At 47.5% G+C, this 20318-nt stretch overlaps 8 protein-coding genes across 8 annotated transcripts, besides 2 other annotated features; 3 read left to right on the top strand and 5 right to left on the bottom strand.

Annotated features, from left to right (window-relative positions):
- Positions 1-173: 173 nt before the first annotated feature.
- On the bottom strand, positions 174-1864 carry FPSE_00595 (uncharacterized protein; the record flags this gene model as incomplete). Its single annotated transcript, XM_009253715.1, has 3 exons — positions 174-906; positions 957-1596; positions 1645-1864. The coding sequence occupies 3 exons, from the start codon at positions 1862-1864 to the stop codon at positions 174-176; spliced, it is 1593 nt and encodes a 530-aa protein (XP_009251990.1).
- Positions 1865-3061: 1197 nt separating this feature from the next.
- FPSE_00594 (uncharacterized protein) lies at positions 3062-4632 on the top strand (the record flags this gene model as incomplete). Its single annotated transcript, XM_009253714.1, has 4 exons — positions 3062-3443; positions 3497-3843; positions 3888-4340; positions 4387-4632. The coding sequence occupies 4 exons, from the start codon at positions 3062-3064 to the stop codon at positions 4630-4632; spliced, it is 1428 nt and encodes a 475-aa protein (XP_009251989.1).
- Positions 4633-5195: 563 nt separating this feature from the next.
- FPSE_00593 (uncharacterized protein) lies at positions 5196-6190 on the bottom strand (the record flags this gene model as incomplete). Its single annotated transcript, XM_009253713.1, has 3 exons — positions 5196-5608; positions 5670-6080; positions 6133-6190. The coding sequence occupies 3 exons, from the start codon at positions 6188-6190 to the stop codon at positions 5196-5198; spliced, it is 882 nt and encodes a 293-aa protein (XP_009251988.1).
- Positions 6191-6490: 300 nt separating this feature from the next.
- FPSE_00592 (uncharacterized protein) lies at positions 6491-9117 on the bottom strand (the record flags this gene model as incomplete). The annotated part of the gene is made up of 9 exons (XM_009253712.1): positions 6491-6526; positions 6611-6959; positions 7095-7679; positions 7795-7842; positions 7917-8252; positions 8301-8677; positions 8728-8795; positions 8843-8891; positions 8932-9117. The coding sequence occupies 9 exons, from the start codon at positions 9115-9117 to the stop codon at positions 6491-6493; spliced, it is 2034 nt and encodes a 677-aa protein (XP_009251987.1).
- A 1208-nt stretch (positions 9118-10325) lies between these two features.
- Positions 10326-10782, top strand: FPSE_00591 (uncharacterized protein; the record flags this gene model as incomplete). Its single annotated transcript, XM_009253711.1, has 2 exons — positions 10326-10576; positions 10626-10782. The coding sequence occupies 2 exons, from the start codon at positions 10326-10328 to the stop codon at positions 10780-10782; spliced, it is 408 nt and encodes a 135-aa protein (XP_009251986.1).
- Positions 10783-10953: 171 nt separating this feature from the next.
- FPSE_00590 (uncharacterized protein) lies at positions 10954-12052 on the bottom strand (the record flags this gene model as incomplete). The annotated part of the gene is made up of 3 exons (XM_009253710.1): positions 10954-11236; positions 11288-11578; positions 11631-12052. The coding sequence occupies 3 exons, from the start codon at positions 12050-12052 to the stop codon at positions 10954-10956; spliced, it is 996 nt and encodes a 331-aa protein (XP_009251985.1).
- Positions 12053-13943: 1891 nt separating this feature from the next.
- On the top strand, positions 13944-15076 carry FPSE_00589 (uncharacterized protein; the record flags this gene model as incomplete). Its single annotated transcript, XM_009253709.1, has 3 exons — positions 13944-14193; positions 14246-14697; positions 15032-15076. The coding sequence occupies 3 exons, from the start codon at positions 13944-13946 to the stop codon at positions 15074-15076; spliced, it is 747 nt and encodes a 248-aa protein (XP_009251984.1).
- Positions 15077-15463: 387 nt separating this feature from the next.
- On the bottom strand, positions 15464-17985 carry FPSE_00588 (uncharacterized protein; the record flags this gene model as incomplete). Its single annotated transcript, XM_009253708.1, has 4 exons — positions 15464-16878; positions 16931-17471; positions 17518-17663; positions 17727-17985. The coding sequence occupies 4 exons, from the start codon at positions 17983-17985 to the stop codon at positions 15464-15466; spliced, it is 2361 nt and encodes a 786-aa protein (XP_009251983.1).
- A 437-nt stretch (positions 17986-18422) lies between these two features.
- Positions 18423-18445: a microsatellite.
- Positions 18446-18520: 75 nt separating this feature from the next.
- Positions 18521-18553: a microsatellite.
- Between the last annotated feature and the right edge of the window lie 1765 nt (positions 18554-20318).

The following is a 20318-nucleotide window of genomic DNA, read 5'->3' as shown; positions in this document are numbered from 1 at the left end:
TCTGTTGTAGATTATGTCTATCTAAGAAAAATCAAGACTTCCACTTTAGGATACAAAACTGATGCCCTGAAGACCTATCTGGGCATGCATAAATAATAGTCTAAATTATCTTGGCCTCATATCAACGGCCTCAATGCCCGCCTACACGAGGAAGACGAAGTAAATTTCCATCATTACTTCATAACCCTGAAAACAGGATATTCGTCTCCAACATCCAATGGGATAATGTTGGCGCTGGCATAAGAATCGATGTTCTCAGGCTCGAGAGCGGCAAATGCCAGACCAGCATTCTTCTGTCTGGTGCTGACAAGGAAACTGCCGGCTGGTAGCTTGATCTCCTTCTTCTTGGCCTCGGTTGTAATTGTTGCAAGCACGACACCTTCGTAGTATGATCTACTGAGCTCAGAAGACGTAACGTTGAGAGCCTCGACGGTGCCGCTCCAAGCCTTATCAAGAGTCTTCACTTCAAGACCAGAGATTTCGAGGCGTTCCGCAAGACTGGACCAAGCTACAGGGATGAGATAGGACTCGGGTCGAGAGCGGGTGAGGTTTGCGGTTGTAGGCGTTGTAGAAGCGAACTGGACAGGGACTTTGACGACGGAGCCGTTGGTTGCGTCGATCATTTCGAATTCGCGAGTGCTGAACTTTGTGTAATCGGTGATCACAATGGGGTCCTTGGACTTGATGAAATCCTTGATGCCTCCTTCAACTGTCTCGAACACCTTCTCTGCGTTTTTAGCAGCTGTCTCGATGATAGAGCTGGCCATGGTCAGACCAGCAGCGGTTCGGCGTTGGAATTCTTGATCAGCAAGGCCAATGCCTCGCATCTCAATTAGAAAGGTGATACATTGAGTCGTGCCCATAGCGTTGCGGCCAATCTTGACATCTGAACCAGCCTCATAGAACCTGAACGAATTGTTAGGTGGGGCTTTCAATAAGAGGAGAGCGTAACTTACTTAGGGACATAACCAGGTGTCGAGTTGGTTGAACCAGTCACATATGGCTCCCACCTCAAGCCAGCCTTAACCATATCCTCGCCAATATTCTTAGCAAACAGCTTTTCTGATAGCTCACGGATGTTCTTGTTGATGTTCAGGTTCTTCGCAGCAGAGAAAAGACCATCCGCAGCCTGGACATAATTGCCGTATCTCGAAGCGGCGCCATACTCGTGCATATCAATCGCAACATGAGGTGCGAATTCGCTGAAGAACTTCTTAATGTCACGCGTCTGCTGACGAGCAAGCTTGACGTGATCACGATTGGGATCAAGGCCGGATGCGAGAATGCGCTGGAAATAGTAGTTTCCGTCGGGGTTGTACCGAGGCATGATGACAATGTCGACATCCTTCAGCATCTTGGCAGCCCACTTGGGGTCATTGTCAAACTTGCCGAGGAGAGCTAGCATAGACTCGTCTCCAGCTGGTTCATTTCCATGGACACTGGCGTCGATAAAGATTCGCAGTTTGTTCGATTTGCGACGCCCTTTGGCAGTTGATAGCTTCACGTATGGGAATGAGCGGAACTCCTCGGATGTGAAGTTTGTTGTGTGATACGACATGTAATCGTTATTGGAAGCGATTTTTTCCATGAACGATTCTGTTTTCATCAGCGAACTGCAATCTTCAATGGCACGTGGCGACATACCCATATCTTCATGTGAGGTTGGTCCTTGAGTGCCATTCTTGAACCCTGGCTGTCTATCCCCGAGGAAGGCGGGTGACAACAATTTAATGTCGACGTCCTTGAAATTGGCAGCTATCAGCGGGGGATCCGGTCGAACAGAAACATGATTGTATCCGTATTGAACTGCGTTGACGGCAGATATGACTGAGAGGCCCAAGAGGCAGGCTGCTTTTGTCAACATCTTGCTGGAACTTAGAGGAGTGGCTTCGTAAGGTTTACGAGTTGGAGGGAGAAGTACTTTTATAGCTATCAGGCGAGAAATTCCTAAATAGGTAGCTCATAAAGTGACGGTCCCTATTTCTTACCTCCGCCCTGCATGTATGCTCAATCTCAAGAGATCGTCAACGTCAATCTTTCGTTTAAGCATGATATTAAGCAAGAATTGGGCTCTTGGCATTGGGGAGAGTAGCTTGATGAGGAAGCTGCCAATATTAACACCAGTGGGGCGAAGTAACGTCGAGGTTAGTGAGCGGGGTTACGATACAGATATTACACGTTCAATGCCCCAGCAATTGAAACATTAAAGGCAGTATTTCTATATGTAAAGCTCTCTTGCATAACTTCCCAACATCATTTTGTTCTAGAAGGTGTTCCTGTTTCTGTGGTGTATCACTTGAAGTGCTGGTGAGCCTATCTTGGGTTGGCTGGAATGTGGAGAGAGTAGCCTCGGCATCTGCAGTGATCGACAAGATAAGGCTTACCCGACAGTAACAATAAACAATGCGTCATGATACAAAGGTTGGCCGATCAGAGCTTTGGGCGACAAGAATAAAGAACATAAAAATATGGTCTAATCAACATGGATTGACTCACTAATCTTGTTTCTTATGCTTGCAGCTACCGATGTATATGCTGTTCAGTAACTCGATGGTGCCCTTGTTGATGAACACAGGCCCAAACACCAACACCCGTTTCCGCGGTCACATACCACCGTAAAGATAGGTATTCCATAGTCGACAAGGTCAAGATGACTGGGTCTTGTCGAATGCCGTATAAGGATTTGTTTTAGATACTGATCAGTTGCCAGAGAACGTCAAATGTTTCATTGGCTAATACTGCTCGTCTGAAACAATCTATACGTCTTGTTGAACCGATGATAGCCTTGACTATCCTCAACGCGAACACAGAGACAAACTATTCCGAATAGAGTAGGCCGATGGAGAAGATGGCCTCACAGAACCGTCTTGCCCAAGTTTATCAATGCCATACCCTAGACTCTCATGTAATTGGACGCCCCTTCTCACTCTGGCTTCCCGTTCTGGACGTATCGCTTGTACACATGATAACAAAGTGAGGAGGTAATAGATAATACCTGACATGTTAACATAATTCTAATCTTGTGTTCTCTTCATATCTTCTAATACAAATAATATCCAAAATGCGACTTCTGACTCGGCCACCATCGTGTGCCATCGCTAGAGGACTGTGCCGGAACAGTACGTTTCCTCGCTCTATCTTCCGTGCAAGCGTATCAACGCTTCACGCCAAAATCAACAGCCCACCACCAAGAATCGTCAAAAGTGAAGGTTGTTGGCTAGAAACACATCAAGGTCACAGGATTCTAGATGCATCTTCCGGTGCATCTGTTGTATCTATCGGACACAATGACTCGCGAGTCAAGGAGGCCATTGTTGCTCAGCTGGATCAGGTAGCTTACTGCTACAATCCCTTCTTCACAACTGAAACTGCCGAAAATATATCGCGTTTTCTCACCGACTCTACAAATGGGCATATGTCCAAGGTGTTTGTCGTCAGCTCAGGTTAGTATCCGCTCCGCGGAGACTCATAAGACTGTATTCACCGGTGCCTCTAGGAACCGAAGCCGTCGAAGCTGCTTTGAAGATCGCCCGTCAATACTTCACAGAACTGCCGACACCACAGCCAAACCGAACTAAATTCATCGCGCGGAAGCAGTCTTACCATGGAAACACACTGGGGTCTTTATCGGTCGGAGGCCATAAAGCACGACGAGGCGTGTACGAGCCTGTCCTCGCTACGAATGTGTCTCACGTGTCTCCATGTTATCCGTATCGAGAGATGAAAGAGGGCGAGACGGAAGAGCAATATGTTAAGCGCCTCGCCCAAGAGCTCGACGATGAGTTCAAGCGCGTGGGACCTGATACCGTGTGTGCGTTCATTGCGGAAACGGTCTCTGGAACGGTAAGTCAAAGCCTTGAGTTAATGAACATGACTGACGATTAAAGTCTTTGGGCTGTGCGCCAGCTGTACCAGGATACTTCAAAGCCATGAGGGAAGTATGTGATCGTCATGGTGCACTATTAATCATGGACGAAGTCATGTCTGGCATGGGTCGAACAGGTACGCTTCACGCTTGGGAACAAGAAGGCGTGGTACCAGATCTGCAAACCGTAGCCAAAGGACTCGGTGCCGGCTACATGCCAGTGGGCGCTTTGCTTGTCGGAAACAAGGTCGCCAACACTTTAGAACAAGGATCAGGCGCTTTCTCACACAGTCAGACCTATCAAGGTCATCCTGTTGCGTGTGCAGCCGCGTATGCTGTGCAAATGGCCATGAAAGAAGATAACATGCTGCAGAACACTCAAGATGTTGGGAAAGTCTTGGGTGAAAAGCTTAAGGAAAGACTTGCGGGGCACAAGAATGTGGGAGATGTCAGAGGAAGGGGGCTCTTCTGGGGTGTAAGTTGATTCATCGTCTTGGGGGTATCTGCTAACGTTTCCCAAGCTCGAGTTTGTCCGAGACAAGGACACGAAGGAGCCATTTCCTTTGGGTGATCAAATCGCTGGGAAGTTGCACAAGGCTGGCTTAACTTCCGATCACGGTATCTCGCTGATCCCGGCCACTGGAAACGTTGATGGCATGCAGGGTGACATGGTCATTGTCTCACCCCCACTTACAGTCACGAAAGAAGAAGTTGATATGGTTGTGGACAGGGTAGAAAAGGTGGTAACATCTATACTAGGCCCATAGGAATGTCTTATCGCAATGATATTATAGCCCAACGAATCTCACATTATAAACGCCTGCGTCGGTCCACCCAACATACTCGTCCATCGAATGGAAGACTGTGACGCCCAAATTTCCTTAACCTGGTCAATCGCCCGCAATAAATTCCAAGATCCAGTGGTATTATGCAAAGAGATCAACTTGTCCAAAAAGAACTGTCGATGATCCGCCGTTGAACTCTCAGCAGCGACGATAAAGCACGGCCAGGCTAGGAGATGCCGTCCCACAATATCAGCGTATGCGTCTACTTCGCCTAGGGAATGCTTGAACTCTTCGATCATATGAACAGTCTCTTCTGCTGGGGGGTTAAAGATGGCGCGTTGTACGTAGATGTCGCAGGCGAGAGTGGTAAGGTTTGCGAGTTGGGAGAGTAGATCTTTTAGTTCTGGATGGAAACGGTCGCACCATGTTATAAACTCGAGGCAGGCTCTTTGCTGTGCTTGAATGAAGTGAACGCCATTTGCTTCGTTAAATAGTGATTCTCCGAAAAGGCAGACCCTACGAAATTGTCAGCTTTTGCTCATATCTTAAGGATTGCGATGGGCGTACCTGAGGATTTGCAATTGAAGAAAGGTCCTGAGATCAGTCCTTTTATCCTCTGACCTTGCGGCAAGAGCGTTAACTACAACTCTCAAAGACCCGTATATAAGTCTAAAATTGTCGCTGCCACTGATCATCTCGCGAATATGCAACAGAAGTAAAGCTGTGAGAGCTGAGTCGTCGTCTTGAGGAGCGCATTGATGAGATCGTGAAATAAGCTCTCGAACGAGACTAGTATATGCTGCAGGATCTAGTGATATTGAGGTGCCGTTTTGTAAGGACAGATGTTGTTCGACGACAAGAAGAACCGCCTTTCGTACGAGGGGATCTGTTTCTGCTCTTGGTAGGATGAGATCTCGGTAGCCGTTGAAGCCCATGTTGATGACTGCGATTAGTTGGGCTATGTTGTTTGAGACTACAGCCTGTTAGAGGGTCCAGCAGAAGGGGAGTTGTGAACATACAGTATCCAAGACAGAATCTAGACTTTGGATCAACGTGATCCAAACCCCAGTGGATAGATATTGGTCTATTATCTGGCACCACCAAGGCTGTCGTGTCAGTGGCATCGTCTACTACCTCATCTGTCTGAACTGAACTCTTGGCAATCCTTTCGTAGCCACTCTCTCTGAAAGGGTCATCTCTTTGGTGGCTGTTGATTGTAATTATGGCGTCATTGCCTTTTGTTGATTGGGTCACTGGTATATCTACAACTGGGAAAGTCTTGCCGACAAACTTTCCCCTTGCAGCAATACCATCATTGAAGCGGTATCGTAGACCTAGGCCGCTGCACTTGATGCCTTTGGTGACACACTTGACACACTCTGGTTCTTGGCGATCACAGTCTATGCGCCGACGCGAGCATTGATAACAGCCTACATGAATGTTATAAAAAACCCTGACATAAACAGTACGAGCATGTCTTACCTCTGACTTTGGGTCTCTTCTTGGTCTTGTCCGAGTTTGGGGATATGCTGGGGGCCATTGTGGCACGAGAAGTGGGTGGCGTTGTTGGTCTGTAAGCTGTGTAACCGAGAGGGTTTGGGCTTCATGCAGGAAGATTGAGCAGTCGAGTCCGCGTATCAGGAATCAGATAGACAAGGGGAGGATGATGAGGAGTTTGCCTATCTCGTCATCTTATCGCGACACGGAAACGGAACCCGGCAATCTTATTCCATGTCGTCCGGCATCGCAAAGGCGGGGTTAACTAGTCCATGTTAGGAAACTCCACAGACTGTTGATAAGCGATTGCGGAGATCTTTTGATATCGCGGAGTTGCATTCAATCACACAAGTTCTTCTTCTGTCTTCTTGTAATAGGTCTGTATGATAGACATATGACACTATGGTAGTTTATCTGACACCTCTCCACCCGCATTTGTTTGCTCAAAGTAACAATGACAGACCTCCAGCATGGCATACACCCAAGTCACAATTCCAACCATCAATGTCGCGAGTTGATCCCTCTCGGTGAGCTGTATAGCTACATCCGGTACAATAGTCATGCCAAAGTACATAATCAAGCCGAATGCTACCGCCATAACCGCCGCCCCAGGAAGAAAACCCCACATGATACTGTGCAAAATCTCTTTCGTTTCAGCATTCCTTCCTTTTCTCAACGTCTGCACTAGTCGAGTCATGGAGAGAAGCAATACCATAATCAACAATGCGGTAAATACCCATGTCCCGATGAGCATTGCTTGACGAGATCCTTCCCAAAAGAACAAAGTCCATGCCATTCCCGGATCAGCAATACTAAAGTAAAAGATAATGAGCGACAGAAGAATGTAGCAAAGAGCCACGCGCATGACAAGATAAGGTGATCGAGTGCTTGTGTACTTGCTCTCGGATGATATGCCTGATTTTCTGAGACCAAAGAGTAAAACGTACAGAAACAACCCAGCCGTCCAAGATACTCTATACGGCCCGATAATGTCAATTACCCTCTGACCCAAGTCGAGAACTTCAGGCGGGATGTTATTCATATCCAACGGCGTGTCGCTGAAGTAATGAGGTCCCCAAATGGGAGAGTCGGGAAAAGCGAGGCAGTAAATCGCCAAAGCACGGTCATCCTTTCCCATCATGCGCACCGACTGAAGAAGTAGGTCTGTCGCAGCGAACACGGGGTACGCGAGAGCACCTAAAAGGTCGCTTGAAAAGTCCGGCGTTAAATTGTTCACATAACAGAAGAACCAATGCATAAGAACAGAGGCGAGTAGCAGGTACCAACAATAAAGGGCACCGGGACCGTACAACCCTGTGGCAGTATTGTAAAATTCGGGATTATAAGGGAACAGTATCCCCGTCTCTTGGCGTACGAGACCATCTGTGATTTGAAGCTCTGGGTGTGTGTAGTTGCAAAGTGAAGCCATCTCGTTCGAGGTTTTATGGGAAGTTGACCCTGATCCTTTGGTTGTTGGGAGACATAACTTTAAATGTCCTGAGACCAAGACGAAATGTGTGCCTTGGAAATGCCTTGTTAAAACGCACCAATAGACAACCTTGCACTAGTTAGCGTCGTGGCTGTACATTTTCCAAATGTGCATCGAGCTGAAACATCACACTCCATCTTCAAATCACATACACATACCTTGCACAAATAGGGGCGGAGTGAAGGTATTTATCGAGAGATTCTAAACTGATATACTCATTATTATATAGCGATCTGTTTAGTTCTATTTTCCCCAAGGATGTTGCTTGGCTTCGATGTACGTATTAGTCCCATAAGACTTTGCCGTTAATGCTCTGTGAGGATCTCCATCATGGCTCTCCTGGCTTTGACTCCCAACCCTTGTCACCGTATCCAAGGTCAAGCCCGCCTCGTCATCGCTGCGCTGATTTTGGATAGCAGGCGTCTGTTTAGTCGTCTCACAGCGGGGTTTCATGGCGTTGAGTCGAACAAGAAGAGGCTTGAAAGTAGGTATACAAGCACATATCAATGCTGATGTAATCTCTGCAAGGCCCCAGAGTTGAGGTCGGACGATATCCCATGTTGTAGTCGACCATATATCAGTCCAGCGTATCCTCACAATAGCCAAGGATATTGAGCTTGAGGGATGTTAGTAAAAGACACATCAGGACTTTCTCGACACTTACAAGCAGCCTAGCAGAAACACTCCGGATAAGGCGATCTTGTGTGAACGACGAAGGTTTAGATTCCAGATAAAAGGCAAAGGTAAAACTGCCACGGCCAGGTCGGTGAATATGCTTATTCCAGCACATAAGTATCCAAGTTCCAGTGTATGCTTCACGCATGTCCCTTTTACCGCTGGATCCCAAATTGTTGCCATGGGAATGCAGGTCAGGAAAAAGATCAGGATGACGCAGATGTTCCAGAGAACCAGGAAGACCATGGCACCGATATAAGTCCATCTCCAATAAGACAGAGAGACGATTCTGTAGTAGAGCAGTACGAAAGACATTTTGGCCCAAAAGAGAGCTTGACCGTAGAAGAATATTGTGATGTATGCACACTGAACAAGTATCAGTTAGGTTCACAATACTACAGTGATAGTTCGTATACCTTGTAGAAAGCAGGTATTTTGTCAACTGGTATCTGTCCCGTGGGATCACTGAGGCCGAGGGGTATTACTGTCTTCATAAGCTTTTATTCGATCGATTCGCAAGTTTCGACGTACACGCAAGTATCCCCGAACCGAATATCGTTATGCACATCTGTAGATAACCCTGTTAGCAAATAAAATCATGATGAATTGAAAGGACTTACCGAAGACATCATCGCAGCAAAATCATCCCACCCAAGCGATCGTATTGACCAACGACACCATACCCTCAAAACGAGCATCAGAAGTGACACAATAACGGAAAAGACAACCACCACCAGAACCGCTATCAGGCGATCCCCAGTAGTCTCAGCCATCGAAGGAGGGCCGTTGCCTATCGATGTAGCCATGGTGAATATGGGTAGGATTATGAGACAAGTCTGAGCCTAAGATTAGAACACTGGGACCAGGGAGTTAATATTGGATCAGTCTGGATGACTAGCGTCGCCAAGGGAAGCCACTATTTTGGCTTTGACATGACTGGAATGTGGACTATGATAGAAATAGACTGGTCGACAGTCTGGATGGGATGATCTTTCAGCAATGCAGGAACAAATAATTCTTGGCCGAGCCTTACAATCACTTCTTTCGGGGGATAATTTCGAATACCCGCGGGACCCAGATATTCGGGTTAGCGTGATGGATGGGATACTGAAAGTGCTTAGCGAACTCATAGCTTTACAAACGTGTAGCGAGTAGGTGATCAGTTGCGTCTAGTCTATTATCTTTTATCGCTCTTATGTCCTTCGTCTCTGATAGTGTCTGATACTATACTGGAACCACAGTTGCCGGATTGACGGCATCTCCATCGACATAAGAGCAGGTCTTTTCTAAACCTGTCTTCTTATACCCGATCTACCTTCAACTCTATCGTAAAGTAACAATTGTCAAACAGTTTTGGCGTGATGGAGAAGGTTTAACCTGCACGGGCCCGAGTCAATACCAGACTAATCCAGTTTATCATGGCCAACGAACTTTGTCGTGAAACTCTGGCTGTACTCAATGGAAAGGAATATTGCCGGCAACGAGGATCGCCAATCACATGTTGCTGAAAGGACTGAACTAGGTCTAGGGGATTTTCAAGATATTGTCAAATTAGTCACGCTGCTCGGCGCGCTGCGGAACTTTGTCTCGGGCCGCTTTTGGCAAGAAATTTGGCTTTGGCGTTTTGCACTACTTTTGAGGGCGTTTACCTCGGTTTGAGATATGCAAGTGGTAACGTGCTAAGATATTAAGAATCCCACATTGCCCTTGTCGTTGGATATATGCCCTTTTCCCAACTGGATACCGACTTGATAGATTGGTTGACCGAGGTTGCCCATGTTTCAGCTGTCAGCCAAATGATGACGGTGGCTGATGTTCTGGCCCTGTCTCATTGGCTGCATCTATAAACGCGAAATACGAGCATAAAACGATGTGACACTCCAGGCATCCTTTATTTCAACCTCGATGATTGGTCAAAGTAGAACTCTTCATATTGTGACTATGACTATATATCAACGGATTGTCCTAGCACCTTTGTACTTATCAAATTCTAATGACAAACAGCTTCAAAACAATGACAACTACTCTGAAGAAAAACCTGCAATCTCCATTCCACGATGACCCGACAAGTGACAATAATAGAATCGAACTTTACACCTTGGATGCAAACCCAAAAGAGAATGAGATAACCGCATTCAACACCATCTCGCCAACAAACATCGTACCGCTACGAAAGCTGAAGCAGTGGCCTCGTGGAGTACTATGTCCTGCTTGCAGAGAGATATCTATCACAAGAGTTGAGCGCAAGATCTGCGGCGGAACACAGTGAGCTCAAACAACTACGTACGAGAATGATACTAACTAAATATCTCAGCGCCATGGCAGCGTTGATGTTCGCGTGCACAATCGTTGGTGGTCCTCTTGCATACGTCGGAAAACAATGGAAGAATGCAGAGCATTACTGCTGCAGATGTGACCGGAGACTAGTCACTTGGCACTTTAGCTCTGGCACAGAAATTCATGTATGGTAGATGCAACTCGATTTAGTTTAGATTTATACACGGATATCAAACACAGACTTGCAAGAGTTATTCAAAATTGGTATATTCTATTATTTCTATTTTTCGCTTAACAATCAACAAGCCGCCAACTCCTCAACCTTTCCAAACACATCATATTTTGTTTTATGCATAACGAATATCCTACTCCTTGACAAGAACAGCCCTGTATCGGACCTTACCGTCCTTGAGGTCGTGCAGAGCCTTCTCAATACCCTCCTCGTTAAGGGAGTACTTCATGGTAGTGGGAGTGATGTTCTTTCTGGCGACAAACTCGAGGAGCTTGCGGACGCTGTCGCGAGAGCCAACAAGAGATCCCTGGATGCGGATACCCTTGAGAGAGAGCTCAGTGAGAGGAACGGGAGTAGCCTCAAGAGCGGCGGTGAGAGGGTAGATGGAACCGTCGTAGTCAACGATAGAGGCAAGGCTGCGATTTGTTAGTTTTGGCTCCGTGAAAGGAATGGAAGGGGAAACATACCCGCTGTAGTCGATGTTGCCACTGCCGCAGAGAAGGAGGTGCTTGACGGGCTTAAGGCCCTCAGGAGCCTTGTCGCCAGACTTGTAAACGTGGAACTCGGAAGCACCGTAATCCATAGCCTCCTGTCGCTTGGACTCGGAGCTAGAGAAGACAACGACGTGGTTGCCCATAGCGGCGGCCAGCTTGATGGCGAGATGGCCAAGGCCACCAATACCAACGATACCTACTGACTCAAGAGGTCGGAGACCGTACTGGGTAAGACATGTCCAGACAGTAGATCCAGCGCAAAGCCTTTTTGATAGTTAGTAAGTTGCCATTAATTCCCTAAAAAGGTAAAACATACAGAGGAGCCGCATCAGCGGAATCGTAGCCCTCGGGAATAGGGCAAACAGTCTTGGAATCCCAAACAGCGCCGTATGAGAAAGAACCGTTGTTGAAATCAGCGAAGCCGTAGATCTGGCGGTCACGGCAGTACTGGTCGCGGTCGGTGCAGCAGTTATCGCAGTGGCCGCAGATCTGGTGAGTGTAGCCGAATCCGACTCTATCGCCGTTCTTAACGTTTGTGACGGCGGAACCAACAGCCTTGACGATACCGACACCCTCATGGCCCAGGACAACGCCGCTGGTCATGTAGAGCTTATCAGTGCCGCAGACGCCAGAGTGTGTTGTCTCGATAAAGACCTCGTGGTTCTCGAGCTCGCGCTCGACATTGTCGGCGACGATCTTGCCCTCTGGGGTACCGCGGAAGACCTTGAAAGAGACCATTTTTAATATGTGATTATGTATATGTGTGACTTGTGGAGTTTGAGAGTAAAGATGAAGATGAAGCAAATTTGTTCCAAGAGACAAAGAATTGCGGGAAATGGTTTATATAGAGAAGTCGGTAGATAATGTTACATGGTGTCAACGGGGCAGTCTGCCCGATTTAGATGACTCGTATACATGGGTAATGGGTCGATCTATGAAACGTAAATCCCTGATCCTGGAAGATAATGGGGACTGAAGAAACAGTTGAGAAGGGAGTGGAGAGTGTCATGTTATTTTTGTTTATGTATGATGAAAGAGAGAGAGAGAGAGCGAGCGAGAGTTAGACTGTAATGGTTGAAACACCCGGTCTTTAGTCTGTGTCTAGTATGTCCATATTCAGAGGTTCATCTTAATATCCCTTACGCTACGATGGTCTTTCCCCATCAAACAATTGATAAATAACCGTTTGATCTCTAGTTTTCGAACGGTTTCGGTGGATTCAGGTCCTCGTCCAGGGTCTACAAGTGGTTCTCTGTCGATGGATCCAAAACTTGGTCCTCGGTTAGGACACCATTGTCCAATCAGATCCATATCGCTTGTACGGCACTGGGAGACGGTTTCGGTTTGGGAAGCTCTTCTAGAACCCCTGGTAGAATAAACGGTGACAGGCAAAAAGTCCAGTAATTTTCAGTGATCGACAGGGCTAATGATATCACATCTCCAATTGTCCTGTCCCGTCCCATTTCTTTTCCATGCCGTCGCCGACACCGATTACTCAGGATTTCTCGGAAACATTTATAACTTGTACCGAATGAACAAGGGGGAAAACGTGGCGGCGTTGCATTGAATGTCAACGTTCAATTTGGCCACGCCTGAAACCTTGGCGAGTAGTGTCTCCTTAGACTCGGCCCATTATCGCTCTATCAGTTAGCCTCCGAGAAAAGCTTTGAGCATATTTATCTCTGAAGTTGACAACGGCGTTGATAAGGCTACGCTATCACATGCGTATTCTAACAAATGATGTGTTAGTTTATATGCTGGTGGCATTATTTATCTATAGCTTGTGAGACCGTAAGTTACAGCCTCACTTTAATTGCGGGTTTTGTGGTCCTTCTTGCACGTTTTTGGTACCGACATCTCCATTGGGATAGCAGAATCTTCAAAGCCTGTTATTGATAGAACAAAGAAAGGACTGCTTCAATTTTCCCATCTTTTATGCTTTCTCCATGGTGGGTCTTGTCGGTGGAAAGAATACAAAATGATCTCATCCCGAAACTTTATATCCCAACCTGGTTTGGAGGTTTGGAGAGAAAAAAGTATTGCGTCAGTTCATGTGACTCGAAATCTGTTCATCGCTATCCTTCTTGCTTGAGTTAGTAGACAACCATGTAGCAGAAAGGTTACCTCGTCAGTGTCAGTATAGGCATGAAAATAAACAGTCTAAAGGGTATAGATAGTCTAAGTAATAAAAGCTGACCTAAGGATTTCGTCTCTTATGCTTCCAGCGGCCAATTCTTCTGGAAACTTGAGACCGGGCGAGTTAGTATGTACATACGCAGGTTGAGTTTCTTTTTAGATATGCCTAGATCACAATTTAAGGCTATCAGCTAGATGTTAAAGGCACATACAGCATATCAGAATTGAGTATGCTATGTACCTAGTTACTGCTCATAGCCTGTCAATAGCCTTATTGTATCACTTAAACATATTGAAAAGAAAAGAAAAACCGCCTAGGTAGGTAGTACCTTCCCAGATGGCACAAATCGATATCAGCACATGGAGGTTCCTTCCTTAGTAGTCTAAGTGGCATAGGCTGACCTACTTAGTAATTTCATCTCTTTGGATGCTTCCACAGCCAATTCATTCAACATTCTCTCCATGTTTGGACCATCAACTATCACGAATATCTATGTCTTACTACTCAGGACCTCGCTCGGGCTCCGAAGCAGAGCTGACGGCCCTTGTATATTCTTTTCCCGGACGACTGAAGGAAAGCCGAGCGGACGGCAAGTGGACCTACATGTGTTTCCTACAGAGCGTGCCTCCATCATACGAATGGTTTTGCACCAACCCGACGTGTGCCGTCCCGAAGACGACGCATAGCAAGTATTGCATCACCATCCGGCCACCAATGTTTGGCTCCTCACACTGCGTACCAAGTATGTAGTTGATACCCCCACGTATCGAGGCTTTGACAGCTAACTAGATCAGATTACTTTCACGTGCCTTGCTTCGTAAAGCTTGCCGCCCTGACTTATCTGCCAAACCTCCATCGACTATGGCCACTCAACCGGCTCACATATCCCCGAGCAGACATGCAACTGACCGAGGCAACAAGGGAGGTGTTCCTCGACATCGGCGCGGAGCAACTCTTGCAAGAACTGAAGTGGAGGTACTACAGTCTGTGCCAGCTCGGTGAGGAAAGAGACATGGGGTTCATGCGGCCCAATGAAGTCTTTCAACGATTTCTGCCGGGTATCGTGTACGATCAAGACATAACAGTTCAGGGATTGTCTACTGCAACAGATCGAAAGATTGCAGGGCACCAATCTCAAAATACCGATCACGATCGTTGGAATATCGTCGACCACTACCTCCCTGATATCAGCTTTGACAGCGACCTTAAGTTCGGGGCTATCTTTGAGCGCTGGGAAGAATATGCGGTAAGTCTCTTCTCTTCCTCAGTCCTTAGGGTTGTGTGCCTAAGAGATAAATTCTTTCGAGACTTTTATACTACTTAGGCTGGGCTTTTAGACTAACGGGTGACTAGAGTAACCGCCGTACCTCTTTAGTGTATCATCCACCGGACTCTCTTGACGGCAGTTATATCAGTTGGACTCGTGTGAATAGGGCATACCACCCGGAGGCATCCTTACCTTTAGGAATGATAGAGTGGTCTCGTATAGAGTCGATCCGACGAGATGAGGAACAAGCACAGCAAGAAGCAAGGCGACAAGCACAGACAATTGTTATAGATTAGGCTTATTTGTACTTTAGGGAAAGTGTCATAAAGAGGATGACAAGTTAATGCTTATTGAATGAAAATGGCATTAGGTTCTAGTTCTACCATCATCCAATTGCCGGTTTGCGTTTTGTATCGCACTAATAGCTAATCTACAATAGCTTAACTTCATTAATATCACTAACATTGCTGCCCGGATTTGCCTAATCAACATCATATTGAACACTTCAATGTAACAAAGTCATTATTGTCATTCATATGCCACGCCGTCTACAGCGTGGACATTGTAATATCCACCACATCCAATGTAAAACATCAAACTAAATCGGGTATAGACACAGCATCGCCCAACTGGCGATCATAAAACTTCCAAAGACAAATGTTTGTTCTGACATGAAACAATTCCCGTAATAAACGCCAATGCCTGTTTTTTAAAAGGACAAAACTTTCACAGTATCATAATGAGATTAGTGCTGCTTGAGCTCAGCAGCAGCCACAGCCGCGTCGACAGCTTCTTGAAGATCGAGATGGAAGTAAGGCCGGTTGAGACCACCAACAGAAACAAGGCGGGTACTGGTGGGATCTCTTGGTAGCTTCTCCATAGATGCGCTGTTGACAGAGCCTTCGATAGCCTCGATGTCCTGGCGCATGGGAGCGTTCTTGACCTTCTCGTCGAGAGCAGCGGCAGTAGCGGCGCTATCGTCACCACCGAGGTCAGCGATAGAGAAGATAGCCTTCCAGTGGCCGGCAGCTTCATTTCCAGTGCGGGGAGTACGGAAGCCGAAGCCAGCAGCGGCCAGAGCACGCTTCGTCCATCGGTTCTCAATGTTGGCAAAGTGCCAGTCAACAACTTCAGGAGCAGCAAACTTGTCAAGCTGGTTTCGGACATCAATCAAAGCCTGGATAGAGGTAACATCGACGTTGTTGACACTAGAAAAGTCGAGGATAACAGACTTGAGGATAGGTCGCTCATCGTTCTCGATAGTCTTGATGTGGCGGGGTTCACGGTCGTTCCAGGGACGGTCGCCAAGCTTACCCAACAGCGCGGGGTTGGTTCGTCGGCATTCGGAAAAGATTGTCTCGGTAAGGTGGTTGAGGTAGTGAGAAGCATTGGGGTAGTTGAAGCCCTCGGCGAATCGGTAGATAAAGACACCAGGGTAAGGAGTGCGAACGATGACCTTGGGGTTGGATCCGTTGCCGTGGTCAAGGGGAAGGAAGCCAGCTCGGAGAGAACCCTCACCCTCGTCGACGGAACCAGGGCTGGCAGTACCATCGCTGACATTGGCCTTCATGGTTCGGACACGAACAACACCCATGAAGCGACCGCGGGTCTTGAAGAGACGGAAGACAACAACAGCAGCGGACATGGCAATTGTGGTGTAGATGCCGTTCTCAATGGAGCTGAAGATGGTTACGAGAACACCAGCAAAGAAGATGATGACCTCGATGGGGGAGACACGCCAAAACTGGTAGACGACCTTGGGAGGGGTAATGACATCTCCGACAGCGTGAATGATGACACCCGCAAGACCGGCGTTGGGGATGTAGAAGAAAACGGCCGTCAGGGCGTAAAGAGCGAGCAAGACAACGATGGCAGTAATAACACCAGCGAAGGGAGTGCGGACACCAGCCTTTGACTTGATGGCAGTTCGAGAGAATGATCCAGTGGCGGGATAGGCACCCAGGAAGGGACCGAGAAGGTTGCTAACACCAATGGCGACGAGTTCCTGGGAAGGGTCGATGACATAGTTGTTGACGCGGCCGAAAGACTTGGAGATGGAGATGTGCTCAATCAAGACAACGATAACGGCGGCGGGAAGCTCAGAAACGAAGGACTTGATGATGGAACTGTTGATCTGGGGAACAGCAGCATGAGTGAAGCCTGGGTCAGGTTAGCAAAAGGCAATGAATGAGTGGCGATCACTAGTACTTACCACTGGGAACATCGCCGACAATGCTGATGCGAGGCTTTTCACGGTGCTTGATGTTAATTCCGGCGCTGATGCCGACGTAAAGCAAGATGACAAAGGCGGTTCGGAGGGTGGAGATGAAGAAGTACAACTTGGCACGGTGAGGCTGCCTCTTGGCCATGGTACCACAGAAGATACGGATAGTGTATAGCAGGACCAAGGCGGAAAGACCAATGGCGGCATCGAGCTTGGAACCACCCAGGTTCTTGAGGGTGTCAATGATGACCATGTAGGTGGGCTGGCGCGTGTTGACTCCCTTGATGCCCATGAGCTTGGGGACTTGTCCAGCAATAATGTTGACTCCGGAACCGGTCATGAAAGCGCAGATTGAAGGCAGAGGGATAAATTCGACGAGCCAGCCAAGTCGAGCGAGACCGAGGAAGGTGACAATGGAGCCGACAATAACAGCCAGAGCGGAGGCAATTACGTGACCAGGGACATCAGGAAGAGAGTCGGCGGCTTGCAGGACAATGTTACCTGTGACTTGAGACATGACAGCAACGGGCTAGAATTATTAGTATGGTTCCGTGTGGAGAGACTAGAGTACGTACACCAATGGTGATGTCCTTGGATGTAGCAAAGAACCAATAGATCAAGACACCCATAAATGATGAGTACAACCCATATTCAACGGGGAGCTGAGCCAGTTGGGCATAAGCCATAGATTGGGGGACCACAACGGCACCAACAGTGATTCCTGTGCGGGGAGCTGGTGTCAGCAGAGGTGCCCTTGTGACAGACAAGACGGGGAGTTACTTACCAGCAACCATGTCACCAAGGAACCAGATCAGGTTGTATTTGCCCACCCATGATAGGAAAGGGAAAAGGTTGTAAAAGTATTCGCCAACTTGTTGAATGGAAGGAGTGATTTCTTTGAGAAACTCTCCAACTGTAGGTTCCTCCTCGATATACAGGTCGGCATTCGTGATTGAGGGCGCTCTCTCTTCAGGTTCGGTGTGATCGGCGCCAATGAATTTTTCCAAGACCGTCTTAGCGGAGTGTTTGCCTTGTTGCGACATGTTGGGCGAGGATGTGATTGTGTGGGAAGAAAGAAAGACAACGCTGGAAAGAATAGAGGAAGACAAAGAGCTAGATAAAATAAGAATTGATAAAGGGAGGAGGAGGAGTAGGCATGCAAGAACGGGGAGATCAAAAAGACAGAACGTGGGTATTTGAGTCTTGCAGAGTGGTCGACCACTGAAAACGGGGTCTTGGAGTGTAGGCCAGGGCAGGCGATAGCGGACCGTTCGGGTTGTCGCTCGGTGCGTCGGGGTATGCTGCAGCGCTAGCAAGACTTTGTCCTAGTTGGGGCAAGTAGTCGAGGTAGGTATGACGACTCGGATGCTTGGTACGGAGTAAATTTGAGGTAAAAACTCGAATAGATCGACTCGATCTTATGGGGAGTTTGGTCTTGCCCCGGTTTTTTGGGTAAGAATTGGGGAATGCGACGTAAAGTAGGTGAGATGAGGTGAGGTGAGGATGGAGATTGGGAAACGAGAGGCGACGATGCGAGTATAAATTTAAGAATGGTCAAGATGAGCTGAACTGCCGTATTGGACTGGTCTGAACTGGTCTGGTCTGGTCTGGATAAGCCGTTGTGGGCCATGACAGTCTCTCACCTTGGTATCCATGCCATTTGATGACCCTTCAGCCCTTTGTGTGCGACAATCGCATCTTCTGACGGGGAGAATGATGCTATGGCTACACCCTCTCAGCGCGTCCATGACCAAGCGTACAGGGATCGACGAACGCCAACATTCGAGCGCTTGAGGGTACATAGTACATGGTACATACGTACGGGCTGTCTTTTGTGTTCTCGCATCACGGCCAAGGTCCTTCCCACGCCCCAAGCTCTTGTTTCTTTTTCTTATTTTCTGCCAGCCCGCGTCAAGCTGCCCTGAACTGGTCTGACCGAGGCGAGGGCGCAGAAGCGTGGGGGAAGGTTGCCTACTGGTGTGTAGGGGCCCCATTAGAACCATTGCGTGCTGACCAGGATCTGAGCATGTCATTGTCGCTATCCCAAAGCAGCTCCGCTCAATTCTCCACCAACATTCGCGTCGTCTCCATGAGAATGAAGATTCTTTATTGCGGGGTATATATGGATTCGACAGAATGGGATTCTTTTGGTTGTTGATTTTTCGCGTTTGTGAATTTCGGCGACGACTGTACAGCTTCTGGTCGCTGTGCAAAGATGTGCAGATTAACGCATGTAAGGTTTGAGGAGAGAGAAAATCCTTGTTAGATCGACTCGCGACGATATCGTCTCCGATTGCGCCATCGCTCAAAAACCAATTGAAGTGTCGAGTTGCTCGGCAGGTGGATAACGCTATACTCTTTACACCTTAGCGAGGGCAAGCTTGCTGTGAAGGCGCGGAGCTTTGATGATGAAATGAGATCATCAATTGGATTAGAAATGCTTTAATGAACGCATTACAGATGCAATAAAGATGAAAAATCGGAGTGAAATGAGCTATAGACAGTTTGTCAGGTATCGCGTTAATGGACAGTTGTGAATACAGTGGGCGAAAGGACAGATCAGAGCTGACTTTTCTACAGGGACCTTCGGGGAGTTGAGTGCTTTTTTACTGCCGTTGCCACCCTGGAGCTTTTGTTCCATGCATGCTTCTTTTTGTTTCGGGGAGATGAGAATTAATCTGTTCGCAGACAGACCAGCTAGGATTGCACCGTAATGCGTCTCTATTGACTTCAAAATGAACATTATTCTTGCCAGAGTAATTAAACATCACAACAGGCCCATCAACTTCCTGGTCAGCCTCTACTTGCAGCGTCTACCCATCAACTCATCATGATGGCCTCATTAAAGACCCATCCTCAAACTCCCCGTCAGCCCCACTTCCCACAATAACATGCCGGACCGTAGTGCTACCGTTCTTCAACGTCTCCAGTATCAACCGATGGAAGCCAATTCATTGCCTGTTGGTTCAACGACCGCGATAGAGCCGTTAGTTTACAGGTACCTGGTGCTGGGCACTCATTACCCTTCATAATCACGCTTTCTGTGCACGTCCGCTTGTCAACGGAATGAAACACCCCAAACCTATCCCCGAGCCAATTCCCTGTTCATGCACCAAATATTTGTTTTAATACACCCTTTGTCTACAGTACACAGCAGCTATGCAGGCATTCTAGTTGGCAGACCTCTCTATCTGCCTGCCAATAGCATTAGTTCCCAGCAACAGACCACACCCTTGCATCTCCCATGCACACACACAATGAGACACACACCCAATCTGCCAAAGCTGAAGTCTTGCTGTCACTCGGCAGGTCTAGACTCAATTAAACGGCAGTCTATCGAAGCCATTAACCATAGCTCTGCCTTTTTCATGCCGAT

Source organism: Fusarium pseudograminearum, chromosome 1 (assembly GCF_000303195.2).
Source record: "Fusarium pseudograminearum CS3096 chromosome 1, whole genome shotgun sequence".
Classification (NCBI taxonomy): domain Eukaryota; kingdom Fungi; phylum Ascomycota; class Sordariomycetes; order Hypocreales; family Nectriaceae; genus Fusarium; species Fusarium pseudograminearum.
The sequence above is the reverse complement of the archived record's forward strand: the minus strand, read 5'-3'. Positions and strand labels throughout refer to the sequence as shown.